Genomic DNA, 19,092 nt, shown 5'->3' with positions numbered 1-19,092 from the left:
ACTAGAAAAAGCCCAAATAATGTTGGCGATCGAAAAGTGTAAAAAGCCTAATTAAAAAAATACATGCAACTATGCAGGAGCCACGGTGGGGGAGACAACAGTAAAAAAGCAGCAGTAATACAACTGTGGCATTAAAAGGAAGTTGGAGGAAGAATGCTATATATGAATGTAAGCAGCTAGGGCGCTGAAGCAAACAGGCAACCAGTAACAGTGCCAGAAACCACTAAAAAAATAGTCCCCCAAAGAACAAATAAAGAACCATAGTGGAATGAGACAGTACTAAGTCCCTGCTCCTTGGGAGGAACAGAAGAGAAAAAGGAGGGACAAAGAGGCAGGATGGACCACTAGCAAGCAAGGACTTTTAAAGGATACTGACATAGACAAATGAAAATCATTCCCAAGAAAGGGGATGGACTAGAAGTACACAGACAGATTACAGCAGGTCTCGAAGAGACAGTGCATGCACTGTCTAGCTCGACCTAAAAACAAAGCTGCCGCCTAAGTGACTGCCTGCGAGATCACAGTGAAGCAGGCGCCTTGCTGGAATATTGACACAAAGCAAACTAAGTCCAGTAGCTATGCCACTTGCGAACGCACATCTATTTAGACAAATAATGCATTGTGGTGCTCTCAAGGTAATAGATCCCACCAGCCACTCAGAGGGTGTACACTCTTGAGAGAAAACTCTCTGGGGAGATAATAATTACATACATCATTTACATACATCATTTACATACACAGATACCGAGGCACACAAAAAGTAGTCCATACAGTGTGCAGGTTAATAACCATGGAAGTAATTCAAGGTGGTCCTTTCTTTCTCTTATTCTCCGGTCTTGTCTTATCAAATCGGCAAAAAACGAAGGCAGCAGACGTTTCGTTCTATGGTCTTTTTCAAAGCTGCAAACAACATATATACATATATAATCAAACAAAACCGTCTACAAATCAGACATGGCATATACATATTAAACCATGCTTATACCCATTAACAAATTGTTTGTGTACAAATAGAACCTTCTGTTTTTCGATTGCAAAAGTCTCCAAAACGTGCTGCACCAAAAACAGGGACAGGCCCTCCTCTGTTTTCTTGTTTTGCCCCGTCTAATTATAACATGCGTAAATCTGCTGATAGCCCTATCTCCCTCTTCCCAGAGACCTTTTGAACTTTGTCACCTATTTGCTACCTATCGTAAGCACCTGGCCCGAGGTCATTCCGGACATATCATAACTTTCGGGACATGGGGTGCCAAACCAGTCCAAAAGGACCCCTATATACACCAACCTTCAAAGAACTCGAGGGACATCGCTGTAGCTTGAGATCAGCATTGTTGTTTTCGGTCTTTTCTAGGTTATATGGTAGTAGGCAACAGATGCTTCTGTGGAAAAGTGTGTGGTAGGCGTTTGCGGTTCATGGTTTCCAATGAATGGTCTCACGATGCAAAACAGGCAGGGCAAGCTTCTTACACTTCATTAATATTGCATGAAGACTAGACAAGACCCTATACCAATCCTCACGATTTACACAATCAAGTCATGGAACATTAATAAGATTAACAGGATAAAGAGGGAAGCAGTTATGTAGTTTGTGAAAACAGCAATGCACCGATCTCCTCCTCTTGAAAGAGTCCTGCCGAAGGGGTAATAACATTGGCTTCCCGGGGTAGAATATATATGAAAACGGTGTCAAACCTGGGAGACTCCTACACATAAGGCTCAATCATACATAGTCCTGCATATAACTGATGCATGCAACCTCGAAATCATCCTGGACTCCGAACTCAAAATTGACCGCCAATTCAATGCGGTCACCTCCTCCTGCTTCCACACCCTCCGCCTCCTACGAAAGACATACAACTGGATTCCCCTCGAAAACAGAAAAACCGTTACCCACGCCCTCATCAGCAGCAGACTAGACTACAGCAACGCACTATACGCCGGGATCAACAAGAACCTCACCCGCAAACTCCAGAATGCCGCCGTCAGACTAGTCCTCAACCTACTGCGCCACTGCCACATCACCCAACACCTGCAGACACTACACTGGCTTCCCGTCGAGAAGAGAATCCCCTTCAAGCTTCTCACCCATGCCCACAAAGCCCTTAACAACGCCGGACCCGCCTACTGGAACCACTGTCTCAAGTTCCACGCACCCCCAAGATCCCTCTGCTCAGCTAAACTCTCTCTTGCACAGGAGGCCGTTCCTTTGCCCTTCTCGTGGCCAGAGCATGGAACACCCTCCCTCACCACCTCTGATAGACACCAACACTCTCCAAGTTCTTGAAGGACCTCAAGACCTGGCTCACCCCCAGCAGTACTTTGTGACCCTTGCGAGTGAGTAGTTGCGCTTAGTAAACCGATGATTGATTGAATGGGAATACATTTACGTCTGCAAATGATAGAGCCGACATCTTTGCCGTCTGTCAGTCTTTGTATCCTGGCCATTCCCAATCCGAGACTGAATTGACAAACCTGCTTATTACAGACGTCCCAGTAAAATCCCTCCAGTCCAGTCAAGCACGGACTACACTTGGGGAAAACGTCAGGTCCAAACAGCTCCCTAGTTGAATTCTTTAAAAAGTTGCTGGCATTGACTGGCCTCACTTTTTTAGATTGTATGCAGAAACAATTGAGACTGGCCAAATGCCACGGGATTTCCACGGGTCAACAATCGTGGTCATCCCAAAACGAAGTAAACCTCTGAGCAGTGCTTATCCTATCGACCTTTATCACTCCTTAACACAAAAGCTAAGATCTTATCGAAGCTTCTCACAAATCAGCTGGTTAAGGTTATTACAGCATTCATTCATCACGACCAAAATGGCTTCATACATGGACACTGTACTAAACAATGCCTCCAGAGATTACACCTCATCATTCCCAGGAAGAATGATTTGCGAGATCCCCATATCCTTCTATTACTAGACTTTGAGAAGCCTTTGATTCCATTAGTTGGAATTTTCTGCTGCATGTCCCCCATCAGATGAACATTGAATCACGTATTTTGGCATGTATTAGGGCCTTGTACTCTTCACTTTGGGCGCAAGTCCGGGTGAACTGAGCCTTTTCAAAATCGCTTCCTGTTTGAGAGGGGTACCCTACAGGGCTGCCACATGCCAATTCTATTTGTAATAGCCACGAGCCCCCAGCCAAACTGATCAGGAAAAATGCCTTGGTTAAGGGTTTTTGATGGGCAGATCAACTGGATGACCGCACCTCTCTATATACGGACGAGGTGCATCTCTTTGTGTGCTTGCCGCATATATCAGGAGTCCACAAAATGACCATCCTGCACCTCTACACAGACGCAACTGGTCTGTCAATTTGAGTAAATCCCTCTTGGTGGCATTTGCTTGATGCAAGATAAAATGCCTTGACAACTGCTATTCCAAATACACAAAGACCGTTTTAAATATATAGCAGTCCATATTGCAATCCATCCTCACCAGGCATGAAATCTTAACGTATGCCTCCTATTAGCACAGCTTGAACATAATATTAGCAAGTGGTGCTTCCACTGACAAGAACTAGCAGAATAGCTCTTTTTAAGAAGATGGTCGTTACCAAATTCCTGTATGTCCTACAAGATTTCCCATCCAACATTCCACAACCCTTTTTTGATAACCTGACAGCCCATATATGAGATTTGTGTGGCTTGGACAACAACAAAGGATATCCTGGGCCAAATGCAAACAAGCTATGTACGATGGAGTGGACATGTCAGATGTCAAACTTTGATTGGGAACTTACAATCATTAATGATTAGAATGTTGGAGACCAAGATGATCCGACATTTAGATTGAAGTTACAGTATTTTACCATGCTCATTACCTCGATCGACACAATATTCCTAGAGATCTCCCTGAAATCACCATGCTATGGCTTGGTGAAGAGCACTGTCTTACATTGCCTGGCATAAACACATTTCAATGGAAGCTCCACTTTAGCCGGGCAACTGGTTGCATCTACCTTCAAAGCATCTGAATTTAAGTTTCGGAATCTCTTTGGAATTTCGACAATAAATGACAAATGGGAAGGAGACACCATTTGCAGTCTTTTGCAGCTTATTCCATCTACACAAACCCAGTTTTTTTTATTGGATTTCTCCAACTGCAGTGTATACTAGAACCAATGCATTCCATACTGGTGCATCCAACCCAAATTCAGCCTCTTTAGAGTCCAGGCTAATGATGGAACCCTTGGGAAAAGGCAGCATCTTGAGAATATACCGATCTGTGGGACACCCTGGACCCAATGGTATATCAGAGACCTAGGTGGGAGGCGAACACGGGTGCCCTGGACAAGGTGTGAGAAGCTAAGATGTCGGACTGAAGTTGGTGATCTCCTCTTGTCTCCAGCTTATCCAGCTCGTTACCTACAGTAATTATCACACTCCTGGGAGATTATCCAACATGAAAAGTGGGATTTCACCACATGCACCAGATGTCACAGGGAACGGAGCTACGTGATATACATGATTTGGGAATGTGTAGACATTGAATCTTATTGGGCAAGAATTCAACCAGCCCTCACAGAGATTACTGGACAACCAATAAACCCAACACGTTAAGTTACCTCGCTGGGGCTCCTGGAAAGATATTATGAAGAGATGGATGGCAGAAACAACCCTCTGTATGCACGAATGTATTGTTGGATGTGCCATGATGGAGCGCATAGTATAGACAGCATCTGGATACTCGCGGAAGTTTGATAAGATTTGGGGCATGGTTAAAGATAATGTATGAGGCCGCATAGTGGGTGTTCCGAGATGTTGATGCAAGTAGTCTAAGTTCATTAAGGTACTCTAATGTCTCGAGTCCACTCAATTCTTGAACACATGTCACAGACCGTTACTCCGAACATGAAGCTCATTGCTTTTCATAATGTCTTGTTTGCAATTTATTCAGTTTTTTCTTTTCTCTTTTTATTTTTTTTTGCACTTCTCTAAAATAAAGACACATTGGAAACAAAATAACAGGTGTGAAGCCAAGATGGCATCCCATAAGTTGGGCATATTGGTTAAATTGCATTTGATCCACTTTAAATATTCCCATAGAAAATACTCCTCACTTAAAGGCTTTTGGAAGATGGCCATAATTACGTCTCCGCACTAACCTAAATGCAGATTGCAGAATGGGAATTTTTTGCATGGTGTCTGGCGATGTTAAAATACTCATAGTTATGGGCTCGAGATTGCCCGCATGCTCTCTGCAGTACTTGGGTTGCAGGCAAATGTATCCCCTAAGCTGGTGCTCTTGGGCATTATGAAGGAAGAAAGTTATATTTGTAGAGTACACTGTGTTTTAGGCCTGGGTTTTCTTCTTGCTAAACAGAGATATTGCAAAATACTGGCTATCACCTACAGCACCACACCTTCAGGAATGGTTGAGAAGAAGATTTGCATCAATGGTGAAAGTATTCCAAATTTACGTGGAACTAAATAAATAGGTTTACTTATAACCGATTACTATCCAAAACTATCCAGTAGCCATGCACCATGTAATAATTTTAGATGACTTTGAATTGTAATGTTACTGGTGCTTCCTGTCTGAGCTGCTTTACTATATTTAAATATCAATAAAATATTCTATTCAAAAATACCGCCCACAATAGTGTACCTAGATATGGCTGATACACACACTTTACCAACCACTTGCCAGACCTTCAGCTTCTTGATGTATAGAACAGATGATTATTCATGCATGTACTCGTTCTTTTAGGTTGCAGCCTACCAGACAGCGCAGCTCCCTGGTTTGATAAAGACATCTTGGGGACTTTCAGAAAATTGACCTAGGAATGCATTACACCTGTTGCTTACCATTGTTTTTTTTAACTCACACTTTCTGGCTTTCTATTTGCTGGCTTTATTTGCTTAATGATGTACAGGTTCAGTTTGTCCCTCAAACACTGTTTACTGTATGCTTTCTCGAACTGGTTTTCTGTAAACTTTACATTTTGTTATCTTATCACATTTGCTGTGCATTCCAAGACAGAGGTCAAATGTAAGGCTCACTCTTCCAGGGATCTTGGAGTTTATTTTTCGTTCGCTAACATCAAAGTGAGAGAATTTATGTGACAATCCTGCTAAATACCCATGTAAAATAAGAAGGGATGTGCAATAAAAATCAATTGTGCGGATATTTCATAATATATCAGAATTAGTACAAATGAAGCCCATTTTCTTTGTAATTCTGAAGTGTGGCGAAATTTCTTTTTTTAATACGATCTGCACTCCAACCCCAATCCACTGCACCCTAACCCCAATCTACTGCACTCTATCCTACTCTACCCCAATGTATCCCACTCCAATTTACACCATTCTACGCCAATGTACCCCATTCCAAACTCCACTGTAATCTATCCTACTCCTCACCACTCTATTCTACCCCACGACACTCCACTCCACCACACACACTCAAATCTACCCCACCCCACTCTACCCCAAGCTACCCCTGCCCAATATACCCTTATCTGCTCCACTCCAATCATCACTCTTCGAATCTATACACTCCAATCTACTCCACCCCTCTCCAATCTACCCCACTTCATTCCAAATAACCATACTTCAATCTAACCCACTGTACCCCTCCCTAATCTAGCCCACCCTTATCTACCCCAATACACTCTACTCAAGTCTACCCCACTCAGCTCCACTTCAACCCCCCAACTCCATTCCACTTTACCCCACTCAACTCTGATCTACCATATGGCACTCAAATCTACCCCACTCCAGTCCAATCTAACCCAGTTCACCAAAACTCAACCCAAATTACCCAATTCCAATCTACCACACTCCACTCCAATCTACCCCCACCATAATCCACCCAATCTATCCGACTACAGAACTCTCTACTCCAATCTACCCTGGTCTACTCCTTTCCACTCCAGCCGACCACACGCCACTCAACCCCACTCTACTCCAACCTACTCCTCTCCAACATAGCCCACTCAGCTCCAATCTACACCAGTATATCTCACTCCAATCTACTCCGCTACAATCTACCACACGCCACTCTACTGCACTCCATTCCAATCTACCATACTCTAATCCACCCAATCTACTCTAATCTAACCCACTACACTCTTTCCCAATCTAGCTCACTCCACTCAAGTCTACTCCATCTCAATCTACCCCACTCCGATCCACTCAATCTACCCCCTTACCAACCTCCATTCTACTCTACCCAATCTACCCCATTCCACACTACCATATGCCACTCAAATATTCCCTGTTCCAGTCCAATCTAACCCACTTCACCAAATCCACACCACTCCACTCTACTCTACTTTACCCCTAACTCCCCCCAAACTACCATACTCCAATATACCCATCAAATCCGTCGCACTCTACTTCACCCCAATCTACTTCACCCCAATCTACTTCACCCCAATCCACTCCAGCCCAATCCACCCCAGCCCAATCCACCCCACTCCAGCCCAATCTACCCCACTCCAGCCCAATCTACCCCACTCCAGCCCAATCTACCCCACTCCAGCCCAATCTACCCCACTCCAGCCCAATCTACCCCACTCCAGCCCAATCTACCCCACTCCAGCCCAATCTACCCCACTCCAGCCCAATCTACCCCACTCCAGCCCAATCTACTCCACTGTAATCTACCCCACTCCACTCTAGGTGGGCAGCTGCTTCCCCATATTCTCCCCACTTCAGAGGATTCTGCAAGGTCTTCCCACTACGGCCAGCTCCCAATGTTCAGCATATTGTGAACCAGCAGCCCAGGAGAGGGCCCGGACTCACTGCAAGCTCTGATGTGTGTTGGTTTTGAGGCATTACATTAGTTCCGGCAGCTGCTGTTGGGTTTGTGACACAGGGGCCCGCAAGGTCTCCCTGCCCAACCCTGCCGTGTGGTGCCCCTTCCTCCCTGTGTCTGCACATACCTTGGAGCATTTCTTCATCTTCGCCAAACGGAGTAAGACCTTGATGAAGTCCCCTGGTCTAGAAGGAGATACCTTTGTCAACCATTACTGTATTTCCCTGGAATAGGAGTGTAGGAGCGCCACAAGCCGATGTTTGGGAAGGTGATAGGGAACTTGCAGAGTGACAGAATAGTTGATAGGTGCACAGAGGTGCTAATCTATCCCACACCACTGAGCTCCACTCTTCCCCATCTACCTCAATATATCCTAGTCCAATCTACCCGATTCCACTCCAGTCTACCCAACTCCACTCCAGTCTACCCAACACCACACCAATCACCCTCACATCCCACTCCACACCAATCTACCCCACTCCAATCTACTGCGCTCCCCGCTTCCCTAAACTACCCCACTCCAATCTACCCCAAGATATCCCAGTTCAATCTACCCCACTCCAGTCTTCTCCACTCTACCCCAAATCAATGTACCATGCTAATCTACCCAACTCCTTCACTCCAATCTACCCTAATCCACCCCACTCTCCCCCAGTCCACTTCAAATCTACCTTATTCTACTCTATTCCACTGCAGTCTACCCTACCTCACCGACTTTTAGTCACACTGTACAGCCGCCCCACACAGGTAGACAACATGGTTAAAACACAATCACATAGGCGAGACTTATTGGCTTTGCTAATGCTCGTTTTCTTTGCCATCTATCCCTAATAGGTCTTATGAACCAATGGTTTATTTTAGCTCTCATTTCTTTTACAATTATTATTGTCTTTAATGACATGGGCAATCATTGTCAAGTGTAGGTAAAAAGATTTGTCATAATTTTGCACAGTTACCAAAAACTATTGTTTAAGGTCATGCAACGCCTTCCCTGTGATGTAGTTAAAATGGGGTTTCAAGCGATGGAGGTCGTAGCCCACATCCATGCTAATTTCCAGAAAACAGTGTTCAAAAGAAAGCAGAAGTACCAAAGAAAGCGATTGTTCAGTATGCTTCCTCTGAAATCAGACGACCCATCAATTCAACTAGAATGATTATGCTTTTCTGTGTTGCGTGTGTGTACAAATATGGTTTTCAAAATATATGCACTATGCTTATATCTGCAGTCGGTGCTGAAAGGGAACTTAACAGAACAGCCTCTGGCCTACCAGCAATCCGCTTGGAACACAAAGGATTTACGGCCCTTCTTACGCCTGTGTCTGCTGGACCAGCACTTCCCCGCCTTTGTAGAAGCAGTGGAAAAGGAACTCCAAAAACTGGCTGATGTGTGAGATATCTTGGCCTGCTATCAAAACATTTGCTGTGGCCTAGAAAGTGAATAAAGCTCTTGCAAAAGCTTGTTTCAAGTTGTTTATTTTTAAAAACATGTGAATTCACTTTTTACATCGTTGCACTTTAACAAATATACACAGAAAGCACACGTTCATGCACCTAGCGACACCACATGAAAACCCTGAATCGCTTCAGAAGTCTAACTGAAAACCCACAGATTAAGATACCAGACCTTGGAGAATACTGACCTAGTGATCTAATTGCATAGAATAGAACCATGCTAGAGAACATTTCATGAGCTTAAAAAACAAAATTTAAAATTATAAAAGATTTTCAGAATGAATATACATCGTTGTACAGATCAGTGCAAAAAGATTTATGAAAAAATACATAATTTCAACTAAAACGTAACTGAAAATGCACTCATATCTACTAGTTATATGTGGCTGCATGTGTAATAGAGACAGGACAAAGGCGCTAGTTACTCATAACTTAAGAAAACTGACATGTCGGCTGGCAAGGCCTGTTGACAGAAAAGATTCTTGCCATTTAAAGCTTATGTCTTCTGCACAATGAGAGAACACTAGGTCTGTAAAATACGAGTTTCATATACTGTATGTCACTTAGGAATGATTCAGTTGTTACAGACCCACTAGTCAGACCTGATTAGTTTCCCATATCAGTCGTACCATGACATTGTGCGTTCCACTTACTAAACCTCAAACGATCAAGTAGATAAAATGAGGCATCAGTTAAAGTCGAACTACTCAATAGAAATGGTTAGTCAACATGATATTTCTTTTCAACTGAAAAGTTCACTTTCAACTACCAAAGCCCAGAAAGACGACCGGTACATAGTAATAATAAAATATAGACAGGTGCTAAAAGGTTGTTTCAAAAAACTATGTACCAATAGAATAAATCACCTGCAAATTTATCACCTCACAGCAACGTTTAAAATGTTTATTTTAGTTCAGATTTAAAAGTCAGTCTTTTAGAAGTGCTCGGTAGACCCAGCAAAACACTTATTTCAAAAGGCACCATGCTGCTGTTGGTGCCAACGCGTTCATTTTTAGCAGAAAGTAATAAATGGCATCATCTGTGATGACGTGTACTACTCAAGTAAATCTTGTTTCAGTGAATATTTCAGGTTCTCTTAAAAACAATTCTCAGATTCACAAAGTGTTGAATGATTCCACTGCAGTACTTCTAAAAAAACATAATGGAAGAAAAACAGAGATAATGTTTGACAGAAAAATGTGAAAACTGCCTACCAGACCTTGCATCCGCTTTGGGGTCTCAAAGAAACAAGAGCGCCTTACAATTATGTACAGAACATGGGTATCCAGGATATGGCTTAACAGTGGAGCAGTAGCTGCTTACTTTTATCTGAATAGATGTTCAACAACAATGACAAACTGCAGCATAAGGCGAACAAAATCCAGCATAAAAGACTGAGTTTAATAAATACATTTGCAGGACTCACAGAGGCAACAAACAAAGAATCAACACTTCTGTGTCTTAGCAGTTGGAAGCAGTCAGAGTTTTAGAGGGTCCTGTGCTCAAATAGCTTATGAAACAGGTCAGATGCACAATCTAGCCAATATGGAATTGAAAAACTTTAGGTTTTAGACTTTGGTCCATAACACAGACTTATTGCGATAGACCATAAACACTTGACTATGCCAGTCCCATGTAGGATCTTAATTTACAGTTTTATTCAATGTAAGTACTTAATTCTCTACTGATCCTTCTGTCATGTTGCTTTTAAAATGAACCGTGCAAAAAAATAGTGAAGCATGTTTTGTTTGCATCACAATATAAATACTAAAAATCATGAACATGCGAGTGGTACACATGTTAAGTCTTGGCACCAACGTGAGGAGTACACCACTCAAAAGATTTGTCGTAATCCTCGATGGAACTCTGCAGACCTTCTATTAACTTCATGTAAGCCCAGGTATTTGGGCAACATTAAAAAGACCGGAAAGAAAAACAAATTTTCTCAGGAGATCTGCCACGTAAGAGGTATGATAAAAAAATAAAAAAATGAGAGGTGATGCTGGTTGGTTATAATTATGCTGCAATTTAAGGACTTAGATAATTGTGGCTATGGGAAAGATAACATTAGAATGTGGCTGACCAACAAATCACAGCTAAACCAGGAGATGTTTGAGGAAATCTCAAGTCAAAAGAAATTTCCATCTGGTAGGCGAAATCCATCACATTCTTGTAATAATCTGCTACACAGCATGCACTAAAGAAACCAAGTAAGCTATTTCCCTTGTAAGGAGATCGATAGCCACCATGTGTTATTACAAACACAAGGAGAAGCTTATGGTCAATATTGCAATGCTCGGAAAACCAAAAATTGCCAAAATGAAAAAAAGATGGCAAAGATACAATATCACACACCTACTACCATAATAGATATTAATCAGCATAACTGGGCATTAACAATCAAAAGTCAATAAAGTGCCTCATGATATGTGATGGATCATTAGGAAAAAAAACCTATGGCTGGAAGCAAAATATGTTTTATGGGAATGTAGAGAGGAAATATATGGTTTATATCTTTTGTTGTAGAGCAGCTGCTGTGCACCCTCCTGCTACCTAGTTGAAAATTAATTGTTGCAGGTAAGTGATGTTTTGCTTTTTATCTCTGTATACGTACTACATTTTTTTGTCATAAGCGGTATTTGGAAATCAACTCCTTCGGTAACAGACTGTAAATATGTGGGAATTTGTTGGCACCATTTTGCACTGAGTTTATTCTCACAATTGGACAACTATGTTCTGCAGCTAGTTCCAGTGGTCTCCATTTCGAAAGCTGTTTTGTATGATATTCAGTTTCTTTATCAGACTAGTAATCCTTTGAATGCACATTCATGAGTGGTATCTTATTTCTTTGTGCTCAAAACGCCTCCCAGTTACTAAAGACACACAGACCCTGAAATCATTAATATTTCTGTTGGACTAGAATGTAATGCTTTAACATCGATCCCTGCATCCAGCAGTAAAATGTCCTTTAGCAGAACAATAGTAGCACCTGAAGAAGCACATTTTACCCAATGTATTGAACAGCTTTTTTCTTTTAAAGCAACTAACCTAGAATCTCTCATTTAAGCACAGGGGTAGCAAATATCACAAAAAACGTAATTATATAAACCTTCTGAACAACACAATTAGAAGTGCATGACCCATGTAGCAAACATTGCTTACAAACAACAAATAACATTTTTCAAATATTCAACTCATTCAAGTGAAGGGGTAGCAAATATCACAAAAAAAGTAATTATATAAATCTTCTGAACAATACAATTAGAAGAGAATGACCCCTGTAGCAAACATTGCTTCAAATCTACAAATCATATTTTTCAAATATTCATATTATGCTCGCTACTACTATTAAAACAACTTTACTTGTTAAAATATGTCTCTAGATAGTGGTATTATAATAGACTTTATAAGACCTTTCGAACATCTCAGCAGTTATAGACTGGAGTTACTCTAAGCATTAATAAATTAAGACAAGTACTGGAGCCACGAATCAGAATTGCTAGTGATAAAAACACAAAAGTGAATCAACAACAAGTACAGAAACTGGGTAGCAGGACGGAGCAAATGACCTATGGAATGAGACCTTGTAATCCTTACATTATTCTTTTCATTATCAGAATTTAAATTTTTTACTGTGGGCTGTTCCAAGGTGAATGAGCCCAAAGGCGCCAGTTCTTGAGAAAGTATTGGTGGAACAACCCCCACAGCATCCGACAAGTATTATTAAGAAAATAAAATAATAATAGTTTAATTTTTAAAACGATTGTTTACTCCCAAAGGCCTGTCCCTCTTTGTATCAACAAGTATTGACTAGAAAAGAAAGACAACACTTACAGGCCAAAGTAGAATAAACTGTGCCATCATAAATCTAAGTGATGAAGAGAACGCTTCTCAAACATTTGCAACTGAGGCAGTTACTCAGAAACTTCTCTTAACATGGCAGCTCAAAAGGATAAAAAACGAAGGGTACTACTTTCATTGAATGCATGATACCCGGAGTTAATAAACACAAGAAAAGCATGCATAACAGAAGAATATTCAAGACTGTGTGAATCTGAATGAAATATCTCTTATCTTACCAGTATGTGTATCCTATAAAGCTATGTATTTTCACAATGTGTTATCTGTAACCGATACATTTGGGAGCGACTGCGACCACATACATTTATACATGCACAAATCACTTTGTATTGCAGCTCAAAGTAAAAACAATTGGAGCTTTTTTGAAAGATTTTTTTTTTTTTAGGACGACCTGTTTAGGCAAAGCCCTTAATAGTACATCTCGAGTTATATTACTCGTGTACATGGCAACCCCTAAAGTAATTCCCTGCTCCTTTAAGATAAGTGGAGCAAAACGGGAAGGAATGCTCAGAAAACGGATGGATTAATAAAACACTAGTTAACATATAGATCTTCCATACATAATACCCCTCATATATATATATATATATATATTAACTTTTTTTTTAATGTAAATTTGTATATACTGATTTTCTTTAGGTTTTGCTGAACTCAAACAGCAACAGTGCAAGTTCTCACAGCGCGCTCAGCGATTTGCCATTTCAATGTATTCCATCCACCTGCCCTGGGATGTAAACAGACTGTTTCTGGGGTTTACTGCAGAAGTATGTCAAAATACTGACATTCCAAAAACTGCTTCATGCGTACACCCTACTGCAGCTGCCGGATAATGCAGTGTGGAGGTGCTAATGTAACACAAAATATTGTCAACTTAATCAGAGCTCTGCACAGGCATGGCATTCTTATAAAAATATATCTACTCAATTCTCAGGACTCCATCAATTCAATACTCTAGGGAAAGGAATAGCTCCCACTCATACTTTACACAGGGCTGCCTTATTTAACCGAAGTATACATAGGAATCGTAGGTATATGGTCAGTAGAAAATGTTCATTAAGAACACTTGGTAAAACTCCAGGTAAAGTCCTTTCTTAGCGTGGTAAGGATTAATTACGAAGTGACTAAGGGTCCATTACACAACTGGGCTTCACCTCCATTAGAGGAAGGTCTTCACAGGACTGGCTGAGAATTCTTTCCTGAGAATGTTGCAGTCTTCACAACTGTGCATGTAGTTTTCTCTCTATTTCAGGCTGAATGTCGCCTAGCCTGTATGAAATTCTCGAATCCTATATATGTTGCTTAACTTTGTCGTGGCGGAGTATCTCGATGTATACAGATCATAATATATATATTTAGATGTAATTTTCCTCAATTTTTGGACTGTACCATCAGAGTGCCCATAAAACTTCAAACATTAATTAAAGCAATTATTTCATGAATCATGGTTAAGCTTTTAAAAATACGCTATGTTGAGATAGTTCGACGCAACTAGTACAAACCTGTATTAAAACACATTGATGTGCACCCTTCACATACAGACCCACATTTCTTTGAGGAACTCAGAACTAAAGTGGAATAGGTATAATCCCAGTTGTTTGTAATATTTCTCAGCCAACAGAATTAACCACATCAAGAAGCAGAATGCCTTGCAGAGCTCAGATAGAAGGCTGGTGTGTGCAATACCTTACAGCTGCCTTACTTAAAAGGTAAACGGTGCATGCATGACTTGTCCTCCAAAGGACTATAAGGTTCCCAATTTTAAGTATTCAATGAATAAAAAAAGCCACAGCACATTGAGTCCAAAATAGATTACAAAGTCAACACTGAAGCACTGTAAAATGTATGTGTTTGATTCACCCTTATAGGAGAAGCTAAATAAGGCATGCTTTAGACACTCTGTATCTTCTCTCATTTACACACACAAAGAACAAAAACAACTCAGGGAATACTGATCACGACCGAAGCTTGAGTCCAGAATTCCAGACAGAGAATTAAGCAGGCCATTTTGTGGTCAGTCTCTTAGAAAATTAAACATCCGAAATTAAAGAGTCGAAGAGCAGATTTCAGTCGCTGTAAAACACCATCTGTAGAGAAACAAATGTTTGCAAGAAAAAGGATTAAACATTTCTCAAATTAAAGTTTATGGATCTAGTTTAAACACGTGTCTCAATTCTTCAGCATGCACTTCTTCAAACGCTGCCTTTTCACTTCTACATGTTGCCAAAGACTTGCTGCCCCGCCATTCTCACACTAAAAAACACAAACTAAGCAGACACAGTACTTCATTTTCATGGACAAGGCTGTTCAACAAAGAGCAGCATACAAACATGTTAGTGCACCCCCATCCCCCACCCAAATAACCCATTCATGCAGAGGGACAGTGTCAGAGACACAGGGAGGGTACAAATACCCTATCTTCCGCAAAGTGCATCTTGGGACAATGTTATGTAACAGTGACCTTTGGATAAGTCATATGCAACAAAGCACTGAAGTGATACCCCAAATCAGTATGTGCAATCGACCAATTAGAGATAGTGTAAGGTACAGAAAGTAAATATTTTGAGGACATCTCTAGTGTCATAGCATCTGGGAAACACAAATTCTCACATGCCCAGTAGGAGTTATAGGCCGACAAGACCATGTTCTAATATATGAAGGAGGTATACCCCCTATATCACAGGATTTACATTGATTAGCCACTACACGGGTGTAATAGCGATTGAGAATTCTGCTACACATATAACTTATACTTCAATTTAGATAAGTACTAGCACATTTAATGTAGGTCAATCAATTTAAAGCAAGGGTTCATTGAATATATGTTAAAAAAAGAAAATAGTTAACTGCATAACATACTTCAAGTATACTTTATTTAAATTGATCTAATTTAAATGCATCAAACGTTAGGATAATAAATTAGGTAAGAATAATTAAAATACATAAACTTCAAGCTAATGCAGGGTCATGGTGGCATTACAGAGTGCAATTTTGTTTCATTTTAATTAGTTACGTTGGTATAAGGGTTAGGTTAAATAAGTATGTCATTTAATTTTAATTAATTCAAGATTATTAGGGCCAGATTAAGGATAGTTAGTTAATTACATCAATGTAAAATAATTTATATTAGGATTAGTATTCAGGTTAGGATAGTTATATTTAGTTTTAAATAATCCAGTGCTATGGTTTTAAAAAGGGGTAGTGATGAATTAAAGAATTAAGGATAACTATTTGATTACAGCCAACCTAAATACAGGTTTATATTATGGTTAGGGATAATTATTAAATTTAAAAATTAAGGATTCGTACTTAAAGTACAGTGAGGTCTAAGTTACTTAAATGGAAATAATTAAAATAATTTTGCTTTTAATACAAGTGAGAGTTGCAATAGCAGGTTTTAGATAATGGTAAAATAAACACATTTAAAACGTATTGTAGAGCTGTACTGTTGATGCAGTGATCAATACATGCAGTGAAATACATCTATTCAAGGATTAAAAGATGTCGATTATCTGTAACAGTTTACATCTTATAGTGTTGGCCATAACATGCTGTGCACTATTTTGCCATCTAATGCTGTGTTTTGAAAACTGCAACTTGTTTTGGTTGTAAATGTGCAAAGAACAACTCATGATCAAATTCCACGAAACAGGACACGGACTACAACTTGATCATTTCCTCCACCACACTCATTACAACGTAAATTTCTGTGTATTAAACGCTTATTGTTTTAATGTGAAGGATGTGAGCACTATTACTTTGCAGACAAAGAGAAGAGAGAGGAGGAGCTTGTGACTAACACTTGATGTAGTGCTTCCAGTGTTGTAAAGGTATGCAATACCTTCCATTAGGGGCATGTCTTATTGCAGAGTTCTTGATGAGCGCAGACTTAAGCAGTACCTGCCAACCCTTTAAGTCTGATGCTGGAGGAAATAAGCAGTGGGAGCACTGTCAAGTGTTCACAACTTTGGTCTCTATTTGCTTGAATATCGCCACAATAGCGCTATGTGAAAGAATGCACTGACACCTACATTGAGGCTTTGGAGATGTCTACTAGAGGAATGTTAAAATCTAGCTTCTTTGTGACGCGTCAAGTGTGCTAGGGCTTTGTCCCACAAAATGTGCTTTGCTTCTTCATAACATAATAGATTTCATTCTACATACTATTTCAAAATAGCTAAAAGCCATCTTTATCCATAAATGCCTTCTGACCTAAAGCTATTTTTGATTTTTTTAATAATGTCCCACCGAGGACAGCTGAATCTGACCTAGTTTTTCTGCAGCATCTGAGGTTTACTTTGTAGTCTTACTTTGGAATGTAGCCTGCATTTCAGTTCTCTGGAATGCACTAATAGATTGGTATGCTATGAACTGGTGAGGAGGTTCTATGCAGCTATCACTGTTGGATGGTGGCTAGAATTCTTCGCAGTAGAAATTAACTTAAGCGGTTACTTCTACAACGGATGTCATTTGTATTTTCGGACATTATTTACCTGTTCTATTTACTGCATGAACCTCATAACTTATGTCAGTTAGTACTATTGCTATTGATCAACAGCAGCTCCTCTCAGACATTTTCTATACCATTGATGCAAATACCTGGTATTTAATGTAAAGTGCTCTAACACCCTCGAGCCTAGTCTACACTATAAAAAGCTTCTAAATAAATAAAGCCAGTGAATGCTGAATTTGGTTTGCCTAAATGTGGCTGTGAAAGACGCAACAAACTACTGCTATGTTTTTCAATTAGTCTTTGGTCTGTCGATATAGTAGAACTGCTCCTCTTCTGACCTCTGAAGAAAGCAAAGTTTTTCTGCCAAATAATTCAACTGCCTAATTAGTATGAAAAGTCGAAATCAATTTAGGCAAAATACGAGGATCAGTGTACAGGACAACTCTACCTAGAGGTACCTAAGAATGTTTCTTCAAGGTCTGTAACTCGCAAACTGTTATATGAAAGTGATAGCTACTAAAAAGGCCAATTCCAAGCATGCACCTTTAAAAGAACTGCAATTAAATGGTTCAAAAGGAGTATTTATTACTCTTGATAGAACAATGTTTAATCCCATGAAGGTGGTTGTAAAGTTAAACTTTCCATAGATGCCTTAATAAACGGAGTTTTGAAAATAGAATTTAGGTGCCTGTTTTCTAAATAGGCAGCACACAAACAGAAGTCCATGTTAATCCAGATTCTTGCACAGAAATTGAATAGTGAAAAAATGTCCTTTGGTGTTCTGTGCAAAGGATTAGTCTGCTGTGTTGCATAAAAATATTTGCCACTTCGCAATTTTTGTTGTCGAGCAGCTAGCTTCTGTTCAAATAACCTTACACTCTTGCAACAACCGTAAATATTCAAATTCTAATACTGCAGTACCAAATTGTCAGATTGAGCATATGTAGTTTGGGGTGGCAAACATGACCTTTATGTGGAGTGAATAAGATTGTACGAGTTAGCATTTTGCAATCATGGTAAACTGAGATTTCTAGAAGCTTTGTAAACCAACGCTGTTGCACTCACACAGGTACAACTAGTATACATGTCAAACAATAGATATATTGTTCTCACCACATATGGGATGATTGGCAGAAGAAGAAAAGCATATGGATATGTCCTTGACTAAGGACTTAGTATTCCCTAGAGATTGGAAGTACGGATATTAGAGGGATAATGTTGACATTCTTTCTTTCTGTAAATGGTGAACAGATCAATTTAAAGAGTACAGCACTTTCTACAAATACGTTTTTAACACTTCTGATTTGGTCTAATGCTTACAAGTCTTGGTTGTGTCTGCTTAGGACATCCACAAAGTCATTGTTCTCTCCCGGTATATGTTCGCTAAGAGGAGACGGTTGGAATAAGCCCACTGCCAAATGTTCTGAACCATCTTATCATATTTTATCCAAGGGTATGGAGGTCATTCTTCTATCGATAGTTGAGTTACTCAATCACTCACTAGATTTAGGAATAGTTCCCAAAAATTTGAAACATGCGATCATTAGGCCTTTGTTG

General features: G+C 40.1%; 2 protein-coding genes across 3 annotated transcripts in view; one reads left to right on the top strand and one right to left on the bottom strand.

The window, feature by feature from the left end:
- The window catches only part of REC114 (REC114 meiotic recombination protein), a 683,893-nt gene extending 674,719 nt beyond the window's left edge, over window positions 1–9,174 (top strand). The window contains exon 7 of the mRNA XM_085646137.1: window positions 8,999–9,174. Coding sequence (XP_085502263.1) covers window positions 8,999–9,163 — 165 coding nt within the window. The 3' untranslated portion in view covers window positions 9,164–9,174. The remainder of the gene's footprint in view (window positions 1–8,998) is intronic.
- Window positions 9,175–13,455: 4,281 nt separating this feature from the next.
- Window positions 13,456–19,092, bottom strand: part of NPTN (neuroplastin) — a 541,091-nt gene continuing 535,454 nt past the window's right edge. The window contains exon 8 of one of the 2 annotated variants that reach the window (XM_085643907.1): window positions 13,456–15,169. The gene's annotated coding sequence lies outside the window, so the exon portion shown is untranslated. The remainder of the gene's footprint in view (window positions 15,170–19,092) is intronic. The other variant, XM_085643904.1, reaches the window with a different exon arrangement.

The sequence above is a fragment of the Triturus cristatus genome, chromosome 3_1 (assembly GCF_964204655.1).
Source record: "Triturus cristatus chromosome 3_1, aTriCri1.1, whole genome shotgun sequence".
Classification (NCBI taxonomy): Eukaryota; Metazoa; Chordata; class Amphibia; order Caudata; family Salamandridae; genus Triturus; species Triturus cristatus.
The sequence above is the reverse complement of the archived record's forward strand: the minus strand, read 5'-3'. Positions and strand labels throughout refer to the sequence as shown.